This window comes from Oryza brachyantha, chromosome 5 (assembly GCF_000231095.2).
Source record: "Oryza brachyantha chromosome 5, ObraRS2, whole genome shotgun sequence".
Classification (NCBI taxonomy): Eukaryota; Viridiplantae; Streptophyta; class Magnoliopsida; order Poales; family Poaceae; genus Oryza; species Oryza brachyantha.
In genome coordinates this window covers 11832140-11854098 of record NC_023167.2, presented here as the reverse complement: position 1 = coordinate 11854098, position 21959 = coordinate 11832140, and the positions used below count along the sequence as shown (strand labels likewise).

At 42.6% G+C, this 21959-nt stretch overlaps 3 protein-coding genes and 1 long non-coding RNA gene across 6 annotated transcripts; 1 reads left to right on the top strand and 3 right to left on the bottom strand.

Annotated features, from left to right (window-relative positions):
* Window positions 1-469: 469 nt before the first annotated feature.
* On the bottom strand, window positions 470-7487 carry LOC102712909 (UDP-D-xylose:L-fucose alpha-1,3-D-xylosyltransferase MGP4-like). Its single transcript, XM_040524361.1, has 9 exons — window positions 6925-7487; window positions 6679-6840; window positions 6389-6604; window positions 5224-5430; window positions 4476-4494; window positions 4026-4058; window positions 3659-3818; window positions 3117-3189; window positions 470-1114 (listed from the first exon to the last, which is right to left on the bottom strand). Exons 1-9 carry the CDS (start codon window positions 7396-7398, stop codon window positions 854-856), a joined length of 1605 nt encoding a protein of 534 aa, XP_040380295.1. The 5' UTR covers window positions 7399-7487; the 3' UTR covers window positions 470-853.
* Window positions 7488-9726: 2239 nt separating this feature from the next.
* On the bottom strand, window positions 9727-11166 carry LOC121054562 (uncharacterized acetyltransferase At3g50280-like). The gene has a single exon (XM_040524674.1). The coding sequence runs from the start codon at window positions 11157-11159 to the stop codon at window positions 9786-9788; it is 1374 nt and encodes a 457-aa protein (XP_040380608.1). The 5' UTR covers window positions 11160-11166; the 3' UTR covers window positions 9727-9785.
* A 6476-nt stretch (window positions 11167-17642) lies between these two features.
* LOC102700527 (COBRA-like protein 3) lies at window positions 17643-21040 on the top strand. The gene is made up of 6 exons (XM_006655208.3): window positions 17643-17939; window positions 18528-18607; window positions 18853-19309; window positions 19722-19881; window positions 19969-20249; window positions 20365-21040. Exons 1-6 carry the CDS (start codon window positions 17852-17854, stop codon window positions 20655-20657), a joined length of 1359 nt encoding a protein of 452 aa, XP_006655271.1. The 5' UTR covers window positions 17643-17851; the 3' UTR covers window positions 20658-21040.
* On the bottom strand, window positions 18461-21959 carry LOC107304287. 3 transcript variants are annotated; one of them, XR_001550345.2, is made up of 4 exons: window positions 21787-21959; window positions 19980-20715; window positions 19748-19872; window positions 18461-18654 (listed from the first exon to the last, which is right to left on the bottom strand). It is a non-coding gene; the product is annotated as an uncharacterized LOC107304287 (long non-coding RNA). The 3 variants fall into 3 exon arrangements; XR_001550346.2 differs by lacking the exon at window positions 18461-18654 and adding an exon at window positions 18953-19383; XR_001550347.2 differs by lacking the exon at window positions 18461-18654 and adding an exon at window positions 18953-19085.

Sequence of the window (21959 nt, the reverse complement as noted above, 5' to 3'; positions counted from 1 at the left end):
GTGTAAAAATCGAGAGAATCTGAGATATGAGCAGTGGAAAATGAACGGGTTCTCCTTTGGTTCCACGACTAGGTGGTGCAGCCGTGTGTGACGGTTAGGGATGGGTATAGGACGGGTCAAAACCGGGTTAAACAAAAATGGCTCCGGCCTCGGCGCTAAAATTGAAAACGCACGAAACTCTCCTGAGGCCCTGACCCCGCCTCCGCCCCGACAGCACCGCCGCCCGCCCCGCCCGACGAGCCGCGGCCGCCGGCGCCATCTCGGAGTCACGGTGAAATTTCTAGCGTGAGTTAGATAGCATTTTTATGTACACTAATCTGATAATCTCATTTCATACAACCGGACAACACGTGTGTTTGCCCATGACTAGCCCCACCCAGCATCTCCCACCATTCAGGGTTTACCACATACATACAACACAAGCATCACTTTGAACATGCTAATCTCACCTAGACAAAAACATACGAGCTATGTTGATTAATCAGATTCTTAAAGAAAGTACGGATACCATGGTTTAAATACCGATTGAGTTATGGTACACATGTATGATCTCACCACTAATTTGCAGGCTTTTTTTAAAAAAAGTCTGGCTCATACGTACCTTACACGACAATCTTATTAAACCGGTAGTAAGTCTCTCCTAGGCTTCACGTGCGTGAACAGTGAACACACATAAAAGAGAGTGAATTTTTCACTCACTCTCAAACTTGGACGAAATTTAATCGAAGCCATAACGCAATTTCATACTACACTTTAAAACTTACTCCCCCCATTTTTATTCTCGCCGCAAGTTAGCTGTCTGGATCGAGCGATTCGTTCACCGGATCAGCAGCTCGCCGCCACACAGGCTCGATCACAGCTTGTTGGCCTTGGCGAGGTAGACGACGGCGCCGGACGTGGCCGCCGGGATGACGACGTCGTCGGAGAAGGACTTGAGGCCCGGGACGACCCTCTTGGCGAGGAGCGCGCACACGGGGGCGCCGAAGAGGACGACCAGCACGTCCATGGTGGCCTTGCCGAAGGCGAAGCTGTTCACCTTGATGACCTGCCCGGCGATCTCCATGAACTGCTTCCTGCTCAGGTTCACCCCCGGCTTGCCGTTCTTGTTCACCTTCTGCGCTACCAGCAAACTCAATTAGATAGATGCACCTTGATTAATTTCGTCAAAGGAATAACACTTTTTGCTGTTTTGTCAATCGTCTGAGTTTTTTCTTTCCACCAAACTTGCACAGTAAAATAGCTTAAATTTGCACAACTAGGAAAATTTCGCAACCGCTAGTATAGTATAGATTTAGTACTCCCTCCATCTATCTATTATATTGTATTATATATCTCCATCTATCTATTATATTGTATTATATATATAAAGTAATATGAAAAGAAGTAACCACATTTGCTTTCATGGGCTAGAAAATCTCATATTATTCAAAAAATAAAATTTAAAATCCGCTTAGAAATAAAATTTCAGAAGTAAAAACAAAGAAAAGTAAAAAAGATACAATTTAGAAAAATCTAAAATTCGGTTTAAAAATAAAAAATTAATATCAAGCGAAGAATCCACCTATAAGTGCAATTTGAAAACATCTAAAATTTTGATTAAAAATAAGTAAAATTAATAGAAGAATCAATGTATAAATATAATTTATAAGTATGTAAATTTGAATTAAAAACAAATATTATGTAGTACAAGTACAATTTAAAATACAAGATAAATATCAATTGGAAATTTAAAAAGTAAATAAAAGTAAAATAAGATTCCATGTACGAATATATTTTAGAAAAATATGAAATTAAAATTAAAAACTAAAAATAATCAATATCAAAATAAGTACTCATGTACATAGCGATATAATTTATAACTAGGCTAGCTGCTCAATATGCACTGGTCATTACACTAGTTTTATTCTTACCTGCCGTTCTAGCAAATCTTACGCTAAACTAGAATGTGTGAAAAACTAAATTGTTATCCTCATTATTTATATTATAATCACTAGTACTAGTATGGCTGCATTGATAGAGGATATAATCGGAAAATAAAACATATAAACATGCTTTGGAACGTGAGAATGATAAGCATTTTGAAAAAAAAAATTAAGGGCTTACCGTTTTGAAGAAATTTCAAACTGTAGGAATAGAAAAGGTGGATAGATACGAATGCATGCAGACATCAGTTCATAGAAAATTTTTCAAGAGGTTGGAGAGGATGCATAATTTCTTTTATTTTCTCTCTATAACATTACTTTGATTTTTCTATACTCCATTTTTATAGAGTGAATGACAATCATAAAAATTATTTCTTAGAACCCAATTCCTTTGTTTTTCCTTCAAAACAAATAAGCCCTAAATAAATTGGAGGGAGTATTATTTTTATTATTCTTTCTTTTTCATTTACCGAATCATATAATTTATTGTTTCCTATTAATAAGACCTTAAGTGGAATATAAATTTCTGAGAAAAAGATAGAAAATTATGTGTGACTTGAATAAATTGATTGGCGCGTAAACTATTAAGTATTGATGTAGTTAAAAAGAGTAACTGGCAGATAAAAATGGTCAGTTACTCGACAAAGAGATAGCCTTGAATAATACCTATGGCTCCTTAGGTTGTCTTACGACCTCTTATCATATTGTCTTAGGTCACCTTACTTATTTTGTTATCAAAAGTGTAGTATACATAAATAACAATTTGCTAGCCACAAATCTATACTCCTATAATAAAAAGAAGTGGTGGTGGTGAATTTACCCACTACTCCACCACCAACTCCCTCCTTTTTCTGAAAGAAAAATAACTGAGACTTATATATAAAATCGGTTTTATTAACTTTACTTTAATAAGATACTAATGCTATTTTAAAATAAAATCTTGTTACAATGCATGTGCAATATGCTACTATATTAAGGTTTGATAACAAATTGAGTCATGACATGTGGAGCTGGAGAGGCGAGCATGCTTTGAAGCTACAGTATACCTAAGATTTGGCATGATAAGCTGTGACTGCCAACCAAATAAGCCTTTCATTAAGGTGTCTAAACCACTTCGCAACAATTATCGAAAGAAGTTGAAGTTTCTATCGAAGACTGAAACAAGCAACTTAAAGAAGTCGAGCTGTCTCTAACCTCATACTGCCTCTCTAGTTCATCTTTTTTGGGTATCCTGTACTGCAATTGCCCACGTTCTTCACAGAAATTTCTGAAGAAGAAGGCAAAGTAACAGAAACAAATGCTTAGGTAACAATGACACTGTGCATGAATCAATGTTTAATATCATATTCTACTAGTAGTACTTTGTATGGTGCCACAATCTTCTCTAAATACAACTCTACTCTTTATCTAAAAGAAAAGACTACGATCGTACTGTTCTAATTGTTCTTATTCCAGTTTTCAGAACTAACAAAAATACTAAGGCAAAAGGATGAGAAATTAGAGCATTTTTCCATCCTTAAGAAGGTAATATGGGGTGTTACTGTTTTTTATGTAAATTTTGGTACGTTCTAGTATTTAAGGTACTAAGAGATACTAAATTTTACATATAAAACAGTAGTACCTCATCAAGAATAATAAAATTGCTCGAGAAATTAAGCTGGATTCCGAGCTTGACCAACGGGAGAAAAAAAAAACATATTGGTTTTTCCGTAAGACTGGATCAGATCAAAACTTACTCGATGAGCTCGTAAAAGACATGGTAGAAATCATCGAAGCTTGCCACATCCTTGATCCTGTCGTAATTCTTTTCCATATAGTCGATGAGTTCCTTAGCATCCTTAGGTTTCGCAGTCTTCACGTCCTTATCGTCGGCCTTGCTCTCGGCCTGATCGCTGCCTGTTAACACAAAAGGATCAGTACTCCTACCCCTACACCTAGCATCTGAATTATCCTTACATCCATGGGCAAAACAGTACGCTGCATCATATAAATACCAAACTGATAGATCTACTAACCTATGACAAAACGACAGTACGTAGGAAAGGAAACAATGCTCTAAGCTGGGGCAAGAACAATGCAGAGCTCGTGTTAAGTTCACCGCACCTTTCGCCTTGGCTGCACCCTGGCCCATCGATCCTTGCCAAGAGAGGTGACGAGACGAGATAGCCCGTGATCACAAGGAAGAAATATGATGTCTATTTTGTGCAGATCCAAGCATGGGCAGGAGGAGCATATATATATATATGTATGTATGCGTGTACCGGTGTTCGTTGTGTGAGGCAAAGGCAACGGCATTGCCGCTGCTGGAAGCAAAGTTGGGAGGGAGGGCACCGGAGAAGGAAAGGGTCCAAGGGCGGAACACACACTGCCCCCCTTGGATTCTTACTCCAATCGCAAGCGTTTTGGCTGGAATGGAATGAGCCAACCGAGGCGATTCGATCCTGACGCAGCAAGCTCCGCAGGTTCGTGTAAAGAAAAAGATTAGATGTGCAGAGACGACAAGGTCACCATGCTCACACATTTAAGCTTAGCTTCCTGCTCCAGAATTGACACGAGGAGCTTTCTTCTTGGTCTAAACAAGGAAGAAAATAGGGAAGTCTGCACACTGATACAACAATACAACCGTGAAGCCTGATCCCTCATATGTAGCGCCACTTCGTCGTAGTCCTCTTGTGTGTGTGTGTGTCATATGTTATCATCGGAGAGGCATGCTATATTTAAGTACATATCCGTAGAAAGGCCTGCTTCATGTCATGTGTTACCTTGCAAAGGTAAAGAAAAGCAAAGAGATTGTCTGAGCATGTAAAATAATTAAATACCGAGTTACAAGTCAGCATTAGACTAGTTTTGTATTGTTGACACCCAGCAGGCCATCACATGACAGGTTGGAGTTCTTTGTGAAAGGAGGCAAAAAGAATAATATTAATCAAAACGGAGTGTCAAAAAAAAATGCCTACAGGTTATCAAAATCATAATGCTATACATAGAGACCAGAGACATGCTACTAGACTCGCACATATTCATGGCCGCATTCCCTTAAATAGCTACATTCTCACCCTAGGATCTTACTGCTGTCATTTCCGTCAAAAATAATGAAATGAAAAATAATTATCATGACAACAGGTAGCTCTGAAGGCGCTTGATGTACAATTGAAACCTTTTGCACATATCCAGTTGCTGCACTGCAGTGTGGTGGATGGCAAATCAATCCTATGGTTCCGCAATCCCAACCAATTAAACAGCAACTGCAAAACTGTGATGTTGTTGCAAGAAGACGCAGTTTACTTTGCAAGCTTACTCATATTCTACCAACCGGTGACTCATCACTGTGTTCATCCACAAGCCATAGTCCATGATCACGGAACCGTTTTATCTTCTTTTCAAACCCTGTGATATAGTTGTTGTGTATAATGACATGCTTGCCCTTTGTTTCCTTTACCCATGTTTTATTCTTAAAATATAAACCTCCAGTTGGAAATGCAGACTGAGGTAACAGATAAACATCGACCTGCACGCGTATCTTATATTAATAGTTCCCATCTAATAGAAATTCACAAGATAATGACAAAATATAAACCGAAATCACAAAGAAGAAACGTTATTGTAAAGTGGCATATTAAAGACAACATCTTGGAAGTTAGAACAGACAGCATGCTCAACAGGTTACATGAAGATAATTTTAAGAAAAAGGAATATTTTTAGTACAAGATGTACCAAAGAATAAGGGATTCACACAGGGAGATAGCAGAGCTCAGCGAAGTTAACTGATCCCAAATAGACAATTGGAAACTACATATGCTCATTAAGAAAAAAAGGATTATCTTCACTGATTATATGTACTCAAATTTCAAGTTCAAAATCCTGTGAATGCTCATGGCCAATATTGTAAAATATTTTTCTGTTCAGTTTACATAATAATCTTCACATGCCTTTTATTCTAGTTGAAAAGGATATGGAGATTTAGTGTCTGTCAGTTACCCAATTAAACAAAACCATATGGCAAAGCCAATTTGCACTTGAATCAGCCCCCATCCATTGACCAACTAGGTGTGCACAACCCTGACTGAATCTACTATATTGGCAGGTCCCCTCATGCTAAAACCAGCTGCAACCAGTTTACCAATCAAGCCTGACCAACCAAGCATTGAGTAGCAGAGCGCTGGTGCAATGCAGTCAATAGTGTAAGTGCAACCCAAACCCTTCCAGTCACAAATAATATTACTTGCTACATGTTTTTGATTTACCAAATCTAAATACTACTTATTCTGCACTAAACCACTATCTGATTCAACTGGCTTTTTTTTCAGCAACTATTACCCTAGCATATGCAAATGAAGTTCAACCAAATGCTTCAAAGCACGAGTTCAAGTTCAATACATCTAACCAGAAGAAGTACTTAAGTGAGCATTGTTCTGTCTAGTTGAAATGTTGCATTATAAGCAATGATAAAATCTAGCAGAACAAACCTGGCCTGCAGTCTTGTTCAAAGCCCAGTTGAATGCTGGCTGATCATTTGCTTTCTGCTTCTTTGACCATGGCTGCTCCTTGAGCTCCTCAATCCACTTCCTCAATAGCAGCTTAGCCCCTTCTGTTGGCCGCAGGAAGATCATGCAGCTGCAAATGTATGTCCGCCCTTTCTTACCAGGTGGCGGAAGATCATGTGAATGATCCAGTGGCTTCACCTGCATCCACAAACTCAAACCGAATAAACTCTTTCCTCAGCAGTTCCAATCACAAACACAACAACCACACGTACAGGAGTCATATCATCCATGAAGTACACGTCATGGTCCCCGACGATATATGGGAATGGATCGGCAAGCCACACCATGTCGACGTCGTTGTACATGACGCTGTACCCTAGCTCAAGAATCTGCAGCAAGTGCCGTGGCCGTCGCGAGGTGAAGTTAAAGAACCCCTGCATAATCACACGCAGAGAGGCAAATGTCAAGCGCGTTGCCATTTCACCGAGCATCTGGGGTGCACCCCGAAATCTCCTCACCTGGGATCCAAACTTGTGGGCGACCTGGGCGTCGGGCGCGGGTGGCACGAGGACGGCGTGGCCGGGCCAGGCCGCATTGATGCGCTCGAGCGTCCCATAGTCCTCGGCGACGACGAGCACCTGGTCGGCGCGGCCGGCGCGGCGGACGCTGATGAGCCAGTTGGAGAGGAAGGGGAGGTAGGGCCCGGAGACGGCGGCGAGGACGATGGTTCCGTTGCCCGCGCCAGCGGCGAAGGCGGCGGCCTTCTGGAGCGTGTATCCCCGCCACGGCGAGGCGGGGGCGGAGGCGCGGGGAGGGCCCCAGGGGAAGAGGAGGGCGAGGAGGAGGAGGAGCGCGAGGAGGGAGAAGAGGTAGGGGAGGGTGAGGAGTGGGAGCGGGCGGGAAGGGGGAGCGGCGGCGGCGGAGGCGGAGGCGGAGGCGGGGAGGGAGTCGGCGGCCGGTGGCTTCTGGTGCGGCCGCTGGTGGAGCGACATGGCCGGAGATCGGGCTCCGGGGAGGAGAGTGAAGTGTGAGGCTTGATCCGTCCGATGGTAGAGTAGACTGTAGGCCAGTGCATCGGATCTCGTCGTCTCGATTAAATCTTGGCGTTCTATGAATCCCTTTTAAAAAAAGATATTTTTGTATCTCAAAAAACAAAATTGACATTGTGCCACTGTAAAGAGGGGTTTCGTACCATGACACTTTGAGATTTTGTTTTAATGTCATTGCTAACAAAGTGACCATTCTGCCCCTAGAACATTTGTATGAGAATTGAAGGAACTCAAGCAGATGCGGTAGACATTCTGCTAGTTAAGCTGGGTTGCCACACTCCTCCAACGCCGACGGTAGATCGTTGCTGTTGACGCCTTTCTCCTCCCTATCGTCCTCGTCGCTGACACCGAGTAGCCTCCCGAAGCTGTCGTCATCTGCCTCGGTCTGATTTGTGCAGATGAGTGGTAACCCTAACCCTAGGGGGCTATGTAGTAAAGAACTGTGGCCGGAAGCGAGGATTTGGGAATGTTGGAAGGTAGCTCAAATTCTGCTCGACTGCATGTGGGATTTAGCGGCCTCCTCATTCATTGCCCTAGGTGTGGCGCTGAAGTAGTAGAGTGTATCGACGAGGCATGGTGGAAAGGTTTTCTTCAAATGTGAGAAACGATCAAGGTGTGAGTATCTCCATTTATTGCATTTGGTGTAGTTCTGCTCTTTGGCACTAATTCCATCCAAATGCATCAATAGGAATTGCTGCCCCATCAACATCACAGCCATCAGCAGCAGCGGCACCAGTAGGAGCACCATCAGGAGCTCTACCCCTAGCAACATCATGACCTCCACCTTTAGCATTAGCCCCAACTATATCTAGCCTCCCTTCATCACCATTTCGAGCAAGAATCTCTAGCCTTTCTCAATTGACATCAGAACTAGCTAGGGCAAAACCACCTGTTGGAACTGGTTCAACTACCTCATCGCGAAATATAAAAACAAAATCGACGACATGGTCGAATTCAGGTTTGACCCTGGCTAAACTAAGTGTAGGCTCCTCCTCGAACATGAAGAAAAAGAAAATTTGGATATACCAACAACAAGGAATACAATGTTTTTCCATTTGTCAAAATTTTTATCGACTTTGTTAAATGGCATGCATGCAATTTATTAATACCCTAATAATTCACATCTTTGAACAAATGGCATGCATGCAACTTATTAATACCCTAACAATTCACATCTTTGGAGGTAAATTACGAATGTCATGCATGTTGGTGACGAATTTTGAAAGCACTACGGATCAATTGGCATATAATCAAAGTTCTCCCTACAAATGGGAGGGGTGCATCGTCACAATCTAGAGGCTATATGATCCACATCTGGTTCACCCTGAGGTGTTGTTTCTCTTTGTGAACATCGCTATGAACAACATCACTGTCACCTCCAAGGTCATCGTGTCGATAGAGGGTGAGAGAGAGGATAATGCTGACCTGATATAGGGCTTGGGCTAGTGGTGATGGAGGGGCCAAGACAAGAGCCGATGAACCACAATGCATGGCAAAATTGAGTTGGAGTTGGAGCAGATTGGTAGCAACAATGGCCCTCCCATGGAAGCCAACTAGTGATGCCTTGGCCTCTATGCAATTGAAGGCTGAGTAGGAGGATTTTGTCTTCCTTTATAGTCCCGCCCTTTCACCACCAGTGCCTAGTGTTGTTGATCATGGCAACGATAAGACTTAGGTGAAGGGTGAAAGCAAGTAGAAACACACACAATGATGGTGAGGAGTGGGTTGAAACGACAAGACATGCAAGGCTTAAGGGGGATGAATAGGCATATTAAAACTATGTGAAAATTCAAAGAGGAAGCTTGGTCGGATATCCGGATTGGATATTTTAGTCAACAACTACATATTATGATAGGACAAAGACTAGTGAAAAAAACATAGTAGGGAATAGGTTTTCATGTAGAATTGGAGACGGGAGAGAGATGATTCCATTTTAATTTTTAAGAAGTAGAAATATCGGAGTTTTAGGGTCGACAATGCTTTTATAGAAAAGGAAGGTTTTCAACCTTACTGTTCACTTGAATTAAATATAAGCAAAACGGTTTTTTAAGGACTAAAAATAATTTATGGGTGAAATTTTTATAGTGTTCTTATCGATGAAGAGGAAAGTCAGTAAAATAAACTATAATAAAAAGCTCTAAAATCAATTTCAAATTTAAGTTTTAAAATTCAAATATACTAGCTTACATCTTATACTAAAAAATGGGATGGATTTTACGTGGAATTGCGAGAAACAGAGAAATTCGTTTAGTCAAAGCCATTTTTCTTGAGATGGTCACCTTTATTTCATGATATATAGAACTCATTAAAGCGATACAAGCAAAATGAAGTTAGTTAGCAAATAACCACAACTCGTCGTCATGCTTCAGCGCCGCCATGTGCTCCGGCGTCAGCATCAGCTCGGCGTCTACGCTGCCTCCGCCGTCCCGCCCCGGGTACAGCGCCGTCTCCCCGTCGGTCTTGTTCGCCGTGCCGCTCCGTGCGTCCACCGCCTTCCCCCACCCGAAGTCGCACCCGTACATGTCGAACCGCGGCGAGCTCCCCATCAGCACACCCGTCGGATCGAAGCTCCCCATCGTGTACACCGCCGGCTTCGACGTCCAGGCCGCCACGCGCGCCCGGATGCTCGTGTCCGTGTGCGCCGCCACCGCGCGCCCCACGGCCGCCGCCGCCCACCCGTGCCCGCGCTGCAGCAGCTCCGACGCGCGCACCGCCTCCGTGCTGATGACGTCGATGCTGTTGCCGAAGTACTCCGGCGGCAGCGCCGGCCGGAGGCGCCCGCGGTTGTTGATGGCCACTTGGCAAACCGTCTCTTGGTCCGGTGCCAGCAGCCGGGCCCGGGTGACGCACCTCCACAGCAGCGAGCTCAGCACCTGGAACCTCGTCAGGGCGGCGGCGCCGGCCGTGTCCCCGGCTGCCAGGAGCTCTTGCCGAGCACACTCCTTGAGCGCCGCCAGGGACTCCGCCGTGAAGTGAAGCATCCTCTCCCGCAGCTGGGGCGGCTCCGGCCTCTCGATGAGCTTGGACAGGTCGGCGTACGGCAGCACAACCGGCGCGCCGTCGGGCGACCACCGCTTGAGCATTGGTGGCTGCCGCGACGTCAGCGCCGGCGTAGGCGCAAGCCTGGCGCGCGCGATCTCGGCCCACGCGTTGATGAAGTTCCACAATGCCGTCCCGTCGGAGAGCGCGTGGTTGTAGACGAAGCCGACGAACACGCCGTCGGAGAGCTCGGTGACCTGGACAACAAACAGCGGGAGGTGGTGGCCGTCGTGGTTGACAGCGTCTCGGAGCGGGAAGAAAGAGTGGACGATCCGCGGGATGTCAGCGTCAGGGGGCGCGACGACGTCGGCGATGGAGACGCCGTCGGCGACGGCGTGGACGATCTGGACACCCTGGCCGCCGCAGTCGATCGAGACGGAGCAGCCAGCTGGGTGCGGGTCGGTGACGAGGCGGCCGGCGACGGGATAGTACGCGTGGAGCGCGGCGGCCAGGGCGTCGGCGAGGTGGCCGACGACGTGGGCGGTGGAGAGAAGAGGCGGCGAGGCGGGCGGCGGCGGCGGCGCAAAGAGGAGGCCCTTCTGGATGTAGTTGAGGGAGAGCATGGCGACGTCCCACGACGTGAGCGGGATGCGCTCCCGCGGCGGCGGAGGCGGTGCGGGCTTCACCGTGCGCGTCGACACCACGCGCACCGCCGGCGACGTCATTCTGCGAACGAGCTCTTCAACATGCAAATTTTTCCACCTCTGCTATTCCGATCACGAATTCATGATCATCTTTTCATTCATTTATAGTACCAGTTTGGAGAGGAGGAGATGTACCTATTGTCCTAATTATACTATCTCTATTTTATGTCTTAATTATATCACCTCTGTTTTATAATATGAAGACTTTCGACTAAATTTATATATATATTTAATGAAGTATAGAAATCACATACATTAGTTGAGGGATGAATCTAACTAGAAAATCCAAGGGTATGAAACGAAGAGAGATATATACTCTCTTTGATTTTTATTTTATTTAACACCGTTGACTTTTATATCTACATTTAAACATTCGTTTTATTAAAAAATATAATTATTAATTATTTTGTTATAAGTTGATTTATTAGCATAGGAAATTTAAACATGACTTGCAAATTTGCATATTCAGATAAAAATTTAAATAATACTAAACTTAGATTCAAAAGTCAACGATGCTAGAAAACCAGAGAGTACCATTCATTCATTGTTTTCCTCGATTACTTTGCCGTGTTGATGATTAAATAGGACGCCATCTAGAACAAAGCAACCTACTCCTGTAGAGGACGCCATGTGAATATTTGGACACGTACAAAAGTGCTTATTTAGCTGATTCTCTCAATTACTATGTAAGTAAATTTAGTGATGTGGAGGAAAGAGAGAAGGAGAGAGAAAAACTATTATCACGTATGACAATGGCTTAGAGTTAACTTTTAGAATTTATTAAAGGAAACTTTTTTGTATAGGGTGTATAAAAAGAAAACTAGTGTAATAAAAAATTATTGCATTAATGAAGAAACCACATCTGATTTTACGTTAGTACGTATCATTATAAAGTAAACTTTTGTTATTTGACGTGATTTGAGATATGAGATGGAGTCCACAGTGGCTCTACCATTAATCGTCATTGCCGAGTCTGGACGGCTCAAATGCAGAGGGGTGCACTTATTATGAGCAGGTCCAATCACGGAATGACAAAGTACCCCATTTAGCTTCTCCTAATCTCGCTTCTCCTCCTTCCTTTCCATTAATTTGCACTAGGTTTCGAGCATCGCGGCCGATGGAGGCATGGAGTCATCAATCTGCATGTGCTCCAAGCTCACCGTCTTCCGCACCGCACCTGCTGCATGCTGCCGTCCTCATCCGTCACCTGGATTGTTCATCGATCGTTCGCACGCGACAACGTTGACACACAAAAAAAACTCCAGCAGTAGCTAGTTGCACCAGTGGTAACTAGTAGTATTTGTTGATCAATCAACGGAGAGTTGAGCGCATGTGGTTGCTGGCTATTTGGTTAATCGATCAACAGAAAATTGAGCGCAAAAGAAGGGAACCTATGTACATACTTGGATGCAGCAAAAGGCGGCGATGCCTGCCGGTGCAGATAACGGGTGGAGTTCACCGGTGCCGCCGCACCGTGGCGAGGCCGATCACGACGACGGTGTAGAAGTCCCTCCCATGAGCCTCATTGACGGGCCTGACGAGTTCTGCGAGGGTTGCGTAGCCTAAGCCGCCTGCATCCTCCATCGGCCGGAGCCAGAAATGCTTTTTTTTTTTTGTTAAAGGAGTCAATAGCGTTAGTTTTTTTTAAAATTTGGTTAAAGATACAGAAAATTACTAAATTCAGTGTAAAAATTTGAAGCCATGGAGAGGCCAAGCAGAGCACAGGTTGAGTTCGGGGCAGCAAACGAAGTCTGTTTGGCAATGAACCTCGATCACTGGACAAGATCAAACACAAGCGCGTCCTTTACCATTGCTCAGCAAAGACAGATGCACCGTGGCTTACAGCAAGTGGTAATGACAGATAGACTACTATATCGAGTGTACCGTACATCACTGCATATATTATAGTATCTACGGTAGCTTACAACTATAGCAAGAGATCCAGAGCCATCCATCTTATAACGAATGGCCTATAAATCCAATGTCACAACGAGGGCTAAATAGCATCTAAGACTTAGAACATGTCATCTCACGATGCGAACGATTTAGACAAAAGGTATTAACTCGTGCCCACAACACATTACACAAATCGAACGAGTAAAACACGACCGATTTGGGCAAAAGTTACCGACTCATGCCCACAGCACATTACACGAATTGAACGAGTAAAGCACAAAGTAAAACCACATGCACGGCCTGCAAAAATTCCATGGGTGTTCACTGGACTGTAACTACAAGCTTAACATGAGCTCAAGCTGAGCCTACCAAACCTTGAGGTCTTAGTTATGCTCAATTTGATCTCCGTTAGGCTCACGAGCTTGGCTCAAGTATACTATAAAGTTTCTTGACAAAAACAACAATGTTATGTCAATCATATTAAATAAAATATAAAACTTAGAATTAATATATAATACATACACATATTAGTTTATAATTTAAATATACACTAACTTATACTTAATCTACTATCTTATTAACTAAAAAATAAAAATAGCATACATATATAAGCTCGTGAGAAGCTTGACTCAACAAAGTTCGCGAGCTTCGAAGTAGGCTAAGGCTCAACCAGTTAGGAGCTTGAGCCAAGCTCGAATCGCATAAGAGATGAACCAAACTCGAGCAACTCGTGAGCTTTGCAACAACGCTATTCCCTATGCTTAGAGGGAGGTTGAGGTAGCATTGGTCTAGCAGTAGATGACGGATCTGCGGGGATGGAGTAGGGTTGTGGGTGGTGGGGACATCAAGATAACAATGGTTAGGTAGCGTTGACATTGAAAATAATTAACAATATGTCACACACAAAGGCATGAGAAGCACTTCTCAGGACGTAAATTCTTAGAAAACCGGACGTGTCAGTCAGTTTGATATTGTAACTGACAAGATATAAACATAAAAAAGCAGTTAAACCTAAACCGCTATCGGCCAGACAAACGATATCGCTTTAGGACCCTAGCCGATGAGCTAAAGAATCGACTTTACAGTAATTTCATGATAATATGTAAAAATATGCCCTGACGGCTGAATTACGAGTAGGATAATCATCAAATAGCTCTATCAACCAATTCATCTCAAAGATCGGACTTAACCGAGATAGTTTTGAGATCAATCAGTCGATCGGACCGATTCAGCCTTATCGAATAGGCAGTCAACGGCCGATAAGAGACCAAACATAGAATTAGAAGTAAAACTAGATTGCTATGCTAATACTAACACAAAACAATAACAACTAAACGCATGTTTGCTCACGCTAGACTTAGAAGATCAGACCAAACCAAGACAGTTCAGATCTAAACATAACCACACATGAGATCGGTACAATATTGCAATGCATGCGTAATCAAATACGAAACTAGCATAATCAATCAATCAATCTACTAATCTTAACCGATCGGACAAGCTTCTACAGCCGGATCGGACCAAACTTACATAGATCGGACCAAACCGAGACAGTATGCAATTATACTCGATATAACTATAGAAAACATGAAGACCGATAAGCTTAATAAATAAATCGATGAAATTACTGGAGACAATGATGGCTAGAACTCTAGCTATAAGCCCTCACGAGTACTCAATCTAATCTAACAATACAAACCCAGCCAACAAGATTGATCGGACTAAACCGATACAGAATCATATTGAATAGGTTTATATTGACAGATCAAATAAAGAACTCACGAGGACTTGATCGACAACCTATTACTACTTTAAACCAAGAACGACATAAAGCAACAACAAGCCTCGGATAGGCCATCGACCAGCTAGGCAGGAGATCGAACTAAATCGAGACAGTCCTGTTCTAACCGATCGACGAGTTGACAAACATGAACTACATTACGAAGCTGACAAACCTTGCACCGATAGATCAAAAGTGATTTCAGTTGTGGTCAAGGGACTGGCTAACCGAGTATTTCTATCAAAATCATTGAAGTGGTCACTCATGGGTGTACCAGAATATTTACACATCAAAATACTGTGAAATCACTGTCTTGATCTATGTTTCTGTGATGAGTAATTGGCATGATGTGTTCTATTGGATTAGTAAAGTTGGTAAATAATGCAGTGACAAGTACCCTAGTCCAACTAGATGAATAGTGTCAGTTTGATCAGATATGACTACAAAAGTTTGGGTTTCAAGATAATATTGTGTTTCTCAATGATTACTCGATGGATAAGGTTTTTCGACGTATAGTGTAAGGTTTATGTGATAATGTAACTCAAAATAGGAAAAAAAACTTGTACTCAGATACGGTTTCTTTATCAGTCCATATGTATGTGTGTCTTGTGGCTTTAGGAGTATTGTCGGTGATAGATCAAGACTAAACTTAAGAGCAGTTGAGATTCAAACGATCAAGGAGATTATGTGTGATATTAAAGTTAGAGAAAAGTGCACATGGAGGTGAATTTTCCATATGGTATACGAGAAGAGTTGTATGTGTATAGAAAGAGGAGTTTAATTTGGATAGAGTTTGGTTTTTGGAAGGATTTAGTTTGATTTTGTAAAGGATAAGTTCTATGCATGTATATGAGAGTTTCCTAAGGGGTTAGAAGTGCTATTCCTTATAAGATTTGTGCTTTTTGTGTAGCCATCAAAGGGTATAAATAGAGAGGTGGTCTAGGCCTTAGGATATCGTTTTGGAAGAGTGAAAAGTTAGGGTTTAAACTTGACTTGCATGATATATTCGAAAGTTGAGACATAAGTAATGTGGTTACACTTTGTAGACACATCTTGATATGATAAAGTTCAAGATATTTGTTGAGTTGTGCTTTCAATTATTTGGTTGTCAAACCGACTATTATAGGATAGCCAGACCGCTAAACGGCGGTTGGTCCGATGGGAGCGTGGTGGTAGACCGGCGGCAAGTAGGCAATTGGACTAGTGATATACAGAGAGCTTGCTGCAACTTCATCTAGACTAGAGGCATCATTTTATTCAATGAATAGACTTGGTTTTTAGTAATCCATTTTGATAACCATACCATTCACCTTCCCTAGTAAGATTTGATTCTTATGTTTAATCTTTAAAAAACAAAACAATCTATTCCACTACTTGAACAGTGTCGTATAGGGTAAACCATTACCCAAGCAAAATGAAGAAGGGGGAATTTGAAGAAAAAAGCCAGTTCAAGGTTGTTAGAGTTAGGATCAGACTGTTATAAGGCCAAAAGTGGTCTTACCAAAGCATTTGGTAAGTTCAATACTATTGAGGTCGTATTTGGATTGAGGCCAACTTTTGCCATGACTTTGTCAAATTTGGCACTCGGGAGAGAGAAGAATTTGGCATAACTCATTTTGGCCTCAAACCAAATGCAATCTTACCTTTGCCAAAAATTGGCAATGCCAAAGTGATAATTGGCAAAACATTGGTAAGGTTTGTTGTGGCTTTGAACCAAACCAGCCCAGCTCAGATATAGACTACGGCCCATACTTTAACAACTATTCAAGCTTAGATACTCATCCATTTTCCGTTACGATGTTCTTAGCATGTTTCGTTTAAAAAATTTATATAGAAGTTGTCTTAAAAAATAAAATAAATCCATTGTCAACTTTATAATAATTAATACTCTAGCTATTTCATAGCATGAGTCACTTATTTGTCCTAAGTCAAACTTTTTTAGGTTTCACTATGTTTATAGAAAAATATAATATTTTCAACCCAAAATAAATACACTATGAAAATTTATTTAATGAAAGATTTAATGAAAATAATTTGATGTTTTACATATTAAAAGGTTTAACTTAGGGTAAATTTAAAGTAACTTATAATACAAACAGAGCGACTACTTAATTAATCATACATTAATGATTAACCTTATTTTGTGGGCAGGTAATTTGCCAATTGTAGATTCACTTTAGACCATTCCTATTGGAAGGTTTTATTTTTATGTTTCCAAAAGTGTGAGGTAAGCAACAAGTCATTTAATTGACGATTAGAATTGCATATACAATGAATTAATTTATCTTTTATTTTATAGACAATGAATGTAAGAAATAAATTGCATTGTAAACAGTATAAACAAGGTTTCATCTAGATAAAAGCTCATTTTATCTCTCTTTATTAACTCTTTCTATGTCATAAAAACTACTGACATGACGCTATCTCTCTTATTAGAATAAAAAACTCTCACTAAAATAGCCTGATAACAGACCGTGACACCCATTCCAGCTAGATATCTCGATGCTAACACAATCAATCAATCAATCACTAGCACTAACCACGAGCAGAACAAAAAAACAAACAATTCTAAATTGTATATTAGAGATGCGGCAATTAACTACTACCACCCCTACGAGTGTTCCGAATTGTTAATCCCGGCAAGGTCGCCGTTCGATCGCAACGGGTTGGTGATACGTCCACGAGACGAGAGGCGCTGGCGAGGAGCACGCCACCAACCGCAGCTGCAGTTGCAGTGCCACCGACAGAAAGAGGGAGGAGGGGCTCTGTCACTCGCTGCGCCCCCTGCCCCTTTTTCTTTTTTTCTCCCCCCTCCTCCCGGCGGTTGGCGCGTCGGCGTCACGTCTTCTCGCGCCAAGGAGACGACGCCGATATAGCTGCCTCCTCCTCCCACTTCCACCGAGGCCGAGAGAGAGAGAGAGGGAGGGAGAGCAGGAGAGTGAGGGAAGGTGACGCCTCCTCGGCTCCTCCCGGCGCCCGCATTTCAGAGCAGAGTGCAGCGAGATCGGCGGCGTGGTCGGGGAGGGGAGCGGGGGAGATGGCCGGGAGCTCCTCCAGATCCGTCGCGCCGTGGTGCGCCCTGCTGCTCGCGGCGGCGCTGCTCTTCTCCGCGCCGGCCACCACAGGTTCGTCACTTCGTCCCCCACCTTCTCCTCTCTCTCTGTTTTGTCCCCTGCCGTTCTGGTTCCGGCCGCTGTCGCCGGCGAGCTGGTCGGATCTATGCGTGCCGCCGGCCCCGATCGATTGCCGAGGAGTTCGATGAGGTGAGTTGACCGCGAGATCCATCCGGCAATGCGACGCGGCTCCCCCCTCCTCGCTACTACTGACAGTGTCGGTGCCTCGGTGGGTGGCTCCGTGGCTCCAGCTCGGTGTCGGTGGCTTCTATATTTGGTCCAGCCAGATGCGCTCCAATTCATTTTTCGTTCGCGATTCATACTAGGTAGAGTAGCTCCACTCAGACGAGCACGCATGGAGCTTCGTGCTTCCTTCTCACACTAATCAGTGCCGGAATCTTTGTTTAGCAAGCTTATCCTGGATGGATGATAGATCTGTTCAGGAGAGACAGATCCATAGAAAGAAATTTTTCTGTCCAGATCGAAATTGGAGTCAGGATGTAAATTATGTGCCGAACTGCCAATTTGCCCCGTTTCTGTTCTCTTGTTCAGGATCTTGATGTGCATCTTATTTTATTTTTTTCTGTCTCTCTCGCACAGAGGCTTATGATTCGCTCGATCCAAATGGGAACATCACGATAAAATGGGACGTTATGCAGTGGACTCCTGATGGCTATGTTGTAAGTAGCAACCCCACATCAACAGCTGTATCTTGTTCCATCTCCACCTATCATTAGGTCATGGTTTTGCTTTATTTCATACAAATTGTATTGTAGTACAAAGTTCATAGATAGCATAACCAACAATTTATTAGAAGCAGATGCACCCAATAACAATAAGAACAAGCAAGTTTTATGTCAGCATATTATGGCGAGCTGGCTACCCTGTATGTGTATCATGATTTTCCCCAAATGTCTCTGTGCAGGCTGTAGTCACGATGTTCAACTTTCAGCAATTCCGGCACATCCAGGCACCTGGGTGGCAGCTGGGGTGGACATGGGCAAAGAAGGAGGTCATTTGGTCGATGGTTGGAGCGCAGACTACCGAGCAGGGTGATTGCTCAAAGTTCAAGGGCAACACACCCCACTGCTGCAAGAAAGATCCCACGATTGTTGATCTACTCCCAGGCACCCCATACAACATGCAAATCGCCAATTGCTGCAAAGCAGGAGTTATAAATACATTTAACCAGGACCCATCAAACGCTGCTTCTTCCTTCCAGATCAGCGTAGGTCTTGCTGGGACTACCAATAAGACAGTAAAGTTGCCTAAGAACTTCACTCTTAAGGCCCCAGGTCCTGGGTACACATGTGGGCGTGCTATGATTGTCAGGCCTACCAAGTTTTTCACCCAGGATGGGCGCAGGGCAACCCAAGCTCTGAGTAAGTACCTCATCTGTTGCTCTTTTATGCTCAGTACCAATTGCTTGCATGCTTTGAGGAAATGCATTTGCAGCCTAAACTTACAATAAAAAATCACATGGTTAAACTAGGTTACCTTATGTGTAGGGTTAGTAAGAAGATGTAATCTGTTGAAAGAAAAATCATTGTTCTGAGATGAGTTCATCACCTAGGAATAATAGTTCGTAGGGAATAATAGGTTATTGCTAGGCTTAATAGCAGATAGCTTAGTTCAGTTAATATTATTCTCTAGCAAACATTAAAGCATGTTAAATGCAATCAAGCATCCTAATGGCTCCATAATTCCATATAGAAGAAATTAAATTATGTTCAAATCCTATACCAGAAAGTTCTTTTTATTTTTATTATTAACAAAAATAAACTCTATTTGTAGTGACGTGGAATGTGACATGCACGTACTCCCAATTTCTTGCTCAGAAGACTCCATCCTGCTGTGTATCTCTCTCATCATTTTATAACGACACGATTGTGAACTGCCCAACATGCTCTTGTGGCTGCCAAAACAATAAAACTGCTCCTGGAAGCTGTGTAAAGTGAGTTAATAAAACCGTTACTCTTTGCTACTTATTGAGGACCTACTTTTCTGCAAAAGTTCTAACAAGTTCAACGCATGTCCGCAGTGAGAATTCACCTTATTTACAATCCGCCATCGATGGCCCTGGCAAATGGACTGGCCAGCCTCTTGTCCAATGTACTTCCCACATGTGCCCAATAAGAATCCACTGGCATGTGAAACTCAACTACAAGGAATACTGGAGAGTCAAGATCACAATTACGAACTTCAACTACCGCATGAATTACACACAATGGAATTTGGTCGTTCAACATCCTAACTTCGATAATATTACCCAGCTGTTTAGCTTCAACTACAAACCACTTACTCCATATGGAAGCAGGATAAGTAAGTCACAAACTGTTCTATTTGATTTTGAAAAAATGGAGTGCATTTGTAATATCTTCCTTCCTCTCTCTCTCTCTCTCTCTCTCTCTCATTGAGTTTATTCCTTTCATTTTAGATGATACTGCGATGTTCTGGGGAGTAAAGTTCTATAATGATTTACTCATGCAAGCTGGTCCACTTGGAAATGCACAGTCAGAGATACTTCTGCGGAAGGATTCCATGGCCTTCACCTTTGACAAGGGATGGGCCTTCCCACGCCGCGTGTACTTCAATGGTGATAATTGTGTCATGCCACCTCCGGATGCATATCCATGGCTGCCTAATGCAAGTCCTCTGACAAAACAACCATTGACGATCTCGCTTTTATCATTTCTGATTGTGTTGACTACTTTGCTGGCTTATGCATGATGAGTGAAGCCAAGAAATTCAGTGAGCTTCAGGTTGTTGTCAGGTTCCATGATGTGCACTGCAACAGATCATTTGTTCATTCAGTTCCACGGTTGCATAGAAGAGATGTTGTCATGCTGAGGAAAGCTGATATATGTGTGTTTTAAGTCAAAGAAAGGCCAAACACGTATTTCTTTTTGGTATATACTGGCCACAGGATTTGGTGAACTTAGTTACGGAAAATTAGGTAATTACAGTTGCACCTTTTGTATTTTATAGCAACCCAGAAATTCAATTGAATCATATGACTTCCCTACATGTATAGATTCCATAATAATGTTCTGTAAGATTTTGTGAACAGAAAGGATACTGTTGATTGAGGTCAATTTATTTTTGTTTTCTTACTTCCTTTGGATGTACTGAGCTAAATAATCCGACTAACTGATGCTAATGCTCTCGTTAAAAATGGAAACAGCTGTATTGGATACTGAAAAAGCATGTAAACCATAACGTACAAAATAAATAGGTAGAAAGTTGAAGTACAGTGCTCCTATTTGCGATGTAACAGCATATTTCATGCTTGCTCGTATCTTTTTAGCACAAGTCTCCACTAATAACACGGTTAATGGGTTTCTTCTCATTCTCTGCCTTCGGCTTCCATTTTCCTTTTTTTCGCACATGCTTCCTAAACTGCTAAATGATATATTTATTATAAAAATTTTCTATAAAAAATTACTTTAAAAAATTGTATTAATCTATTTTATAATTTATTTAATTATTATTATTAATTAATTACGTACTAATTTATTAGCGTAGTATAACTAACGCCCCTTTTTCCTCGAACAAGCGCGGCCTCAATTCGAAGAGCTAAGGTTCTTACATGCATCTGGTTTTTAGGAATGGACTGGGCGTAAGCATATACTGGGGTGTGACACTGTGAGATCATTCCTAAACTCCCACCGAGACTCATCAGACTTTTACAGTGGCAGGATAGTTTGGTTTTATCAATCAAACTAGATGAACAAGTTCATGTGAACTTTATATAAGAAAAAAAGGACAGTAAAAACGATCCTACAAAGTTCATAAATTATCGCAAAACTGCACCGAAACATCATAGATAGCTACTACAATTCCATAAAATCACTCGTACCTTTGTAGATTGTCGTGGATCAAGCTCCTCCCGTGTACGTCCTCAATCATGCTAATCGCCAAGCCTTCTTCAAACGGGGCCATGTATTGGCGTCTGCCATTGCCAAGCTTCATGCTGCTGCACCTCTGAATTCTGAAACTTTCAGAGATCAGCAGAGAGCAAATGCCATCCCA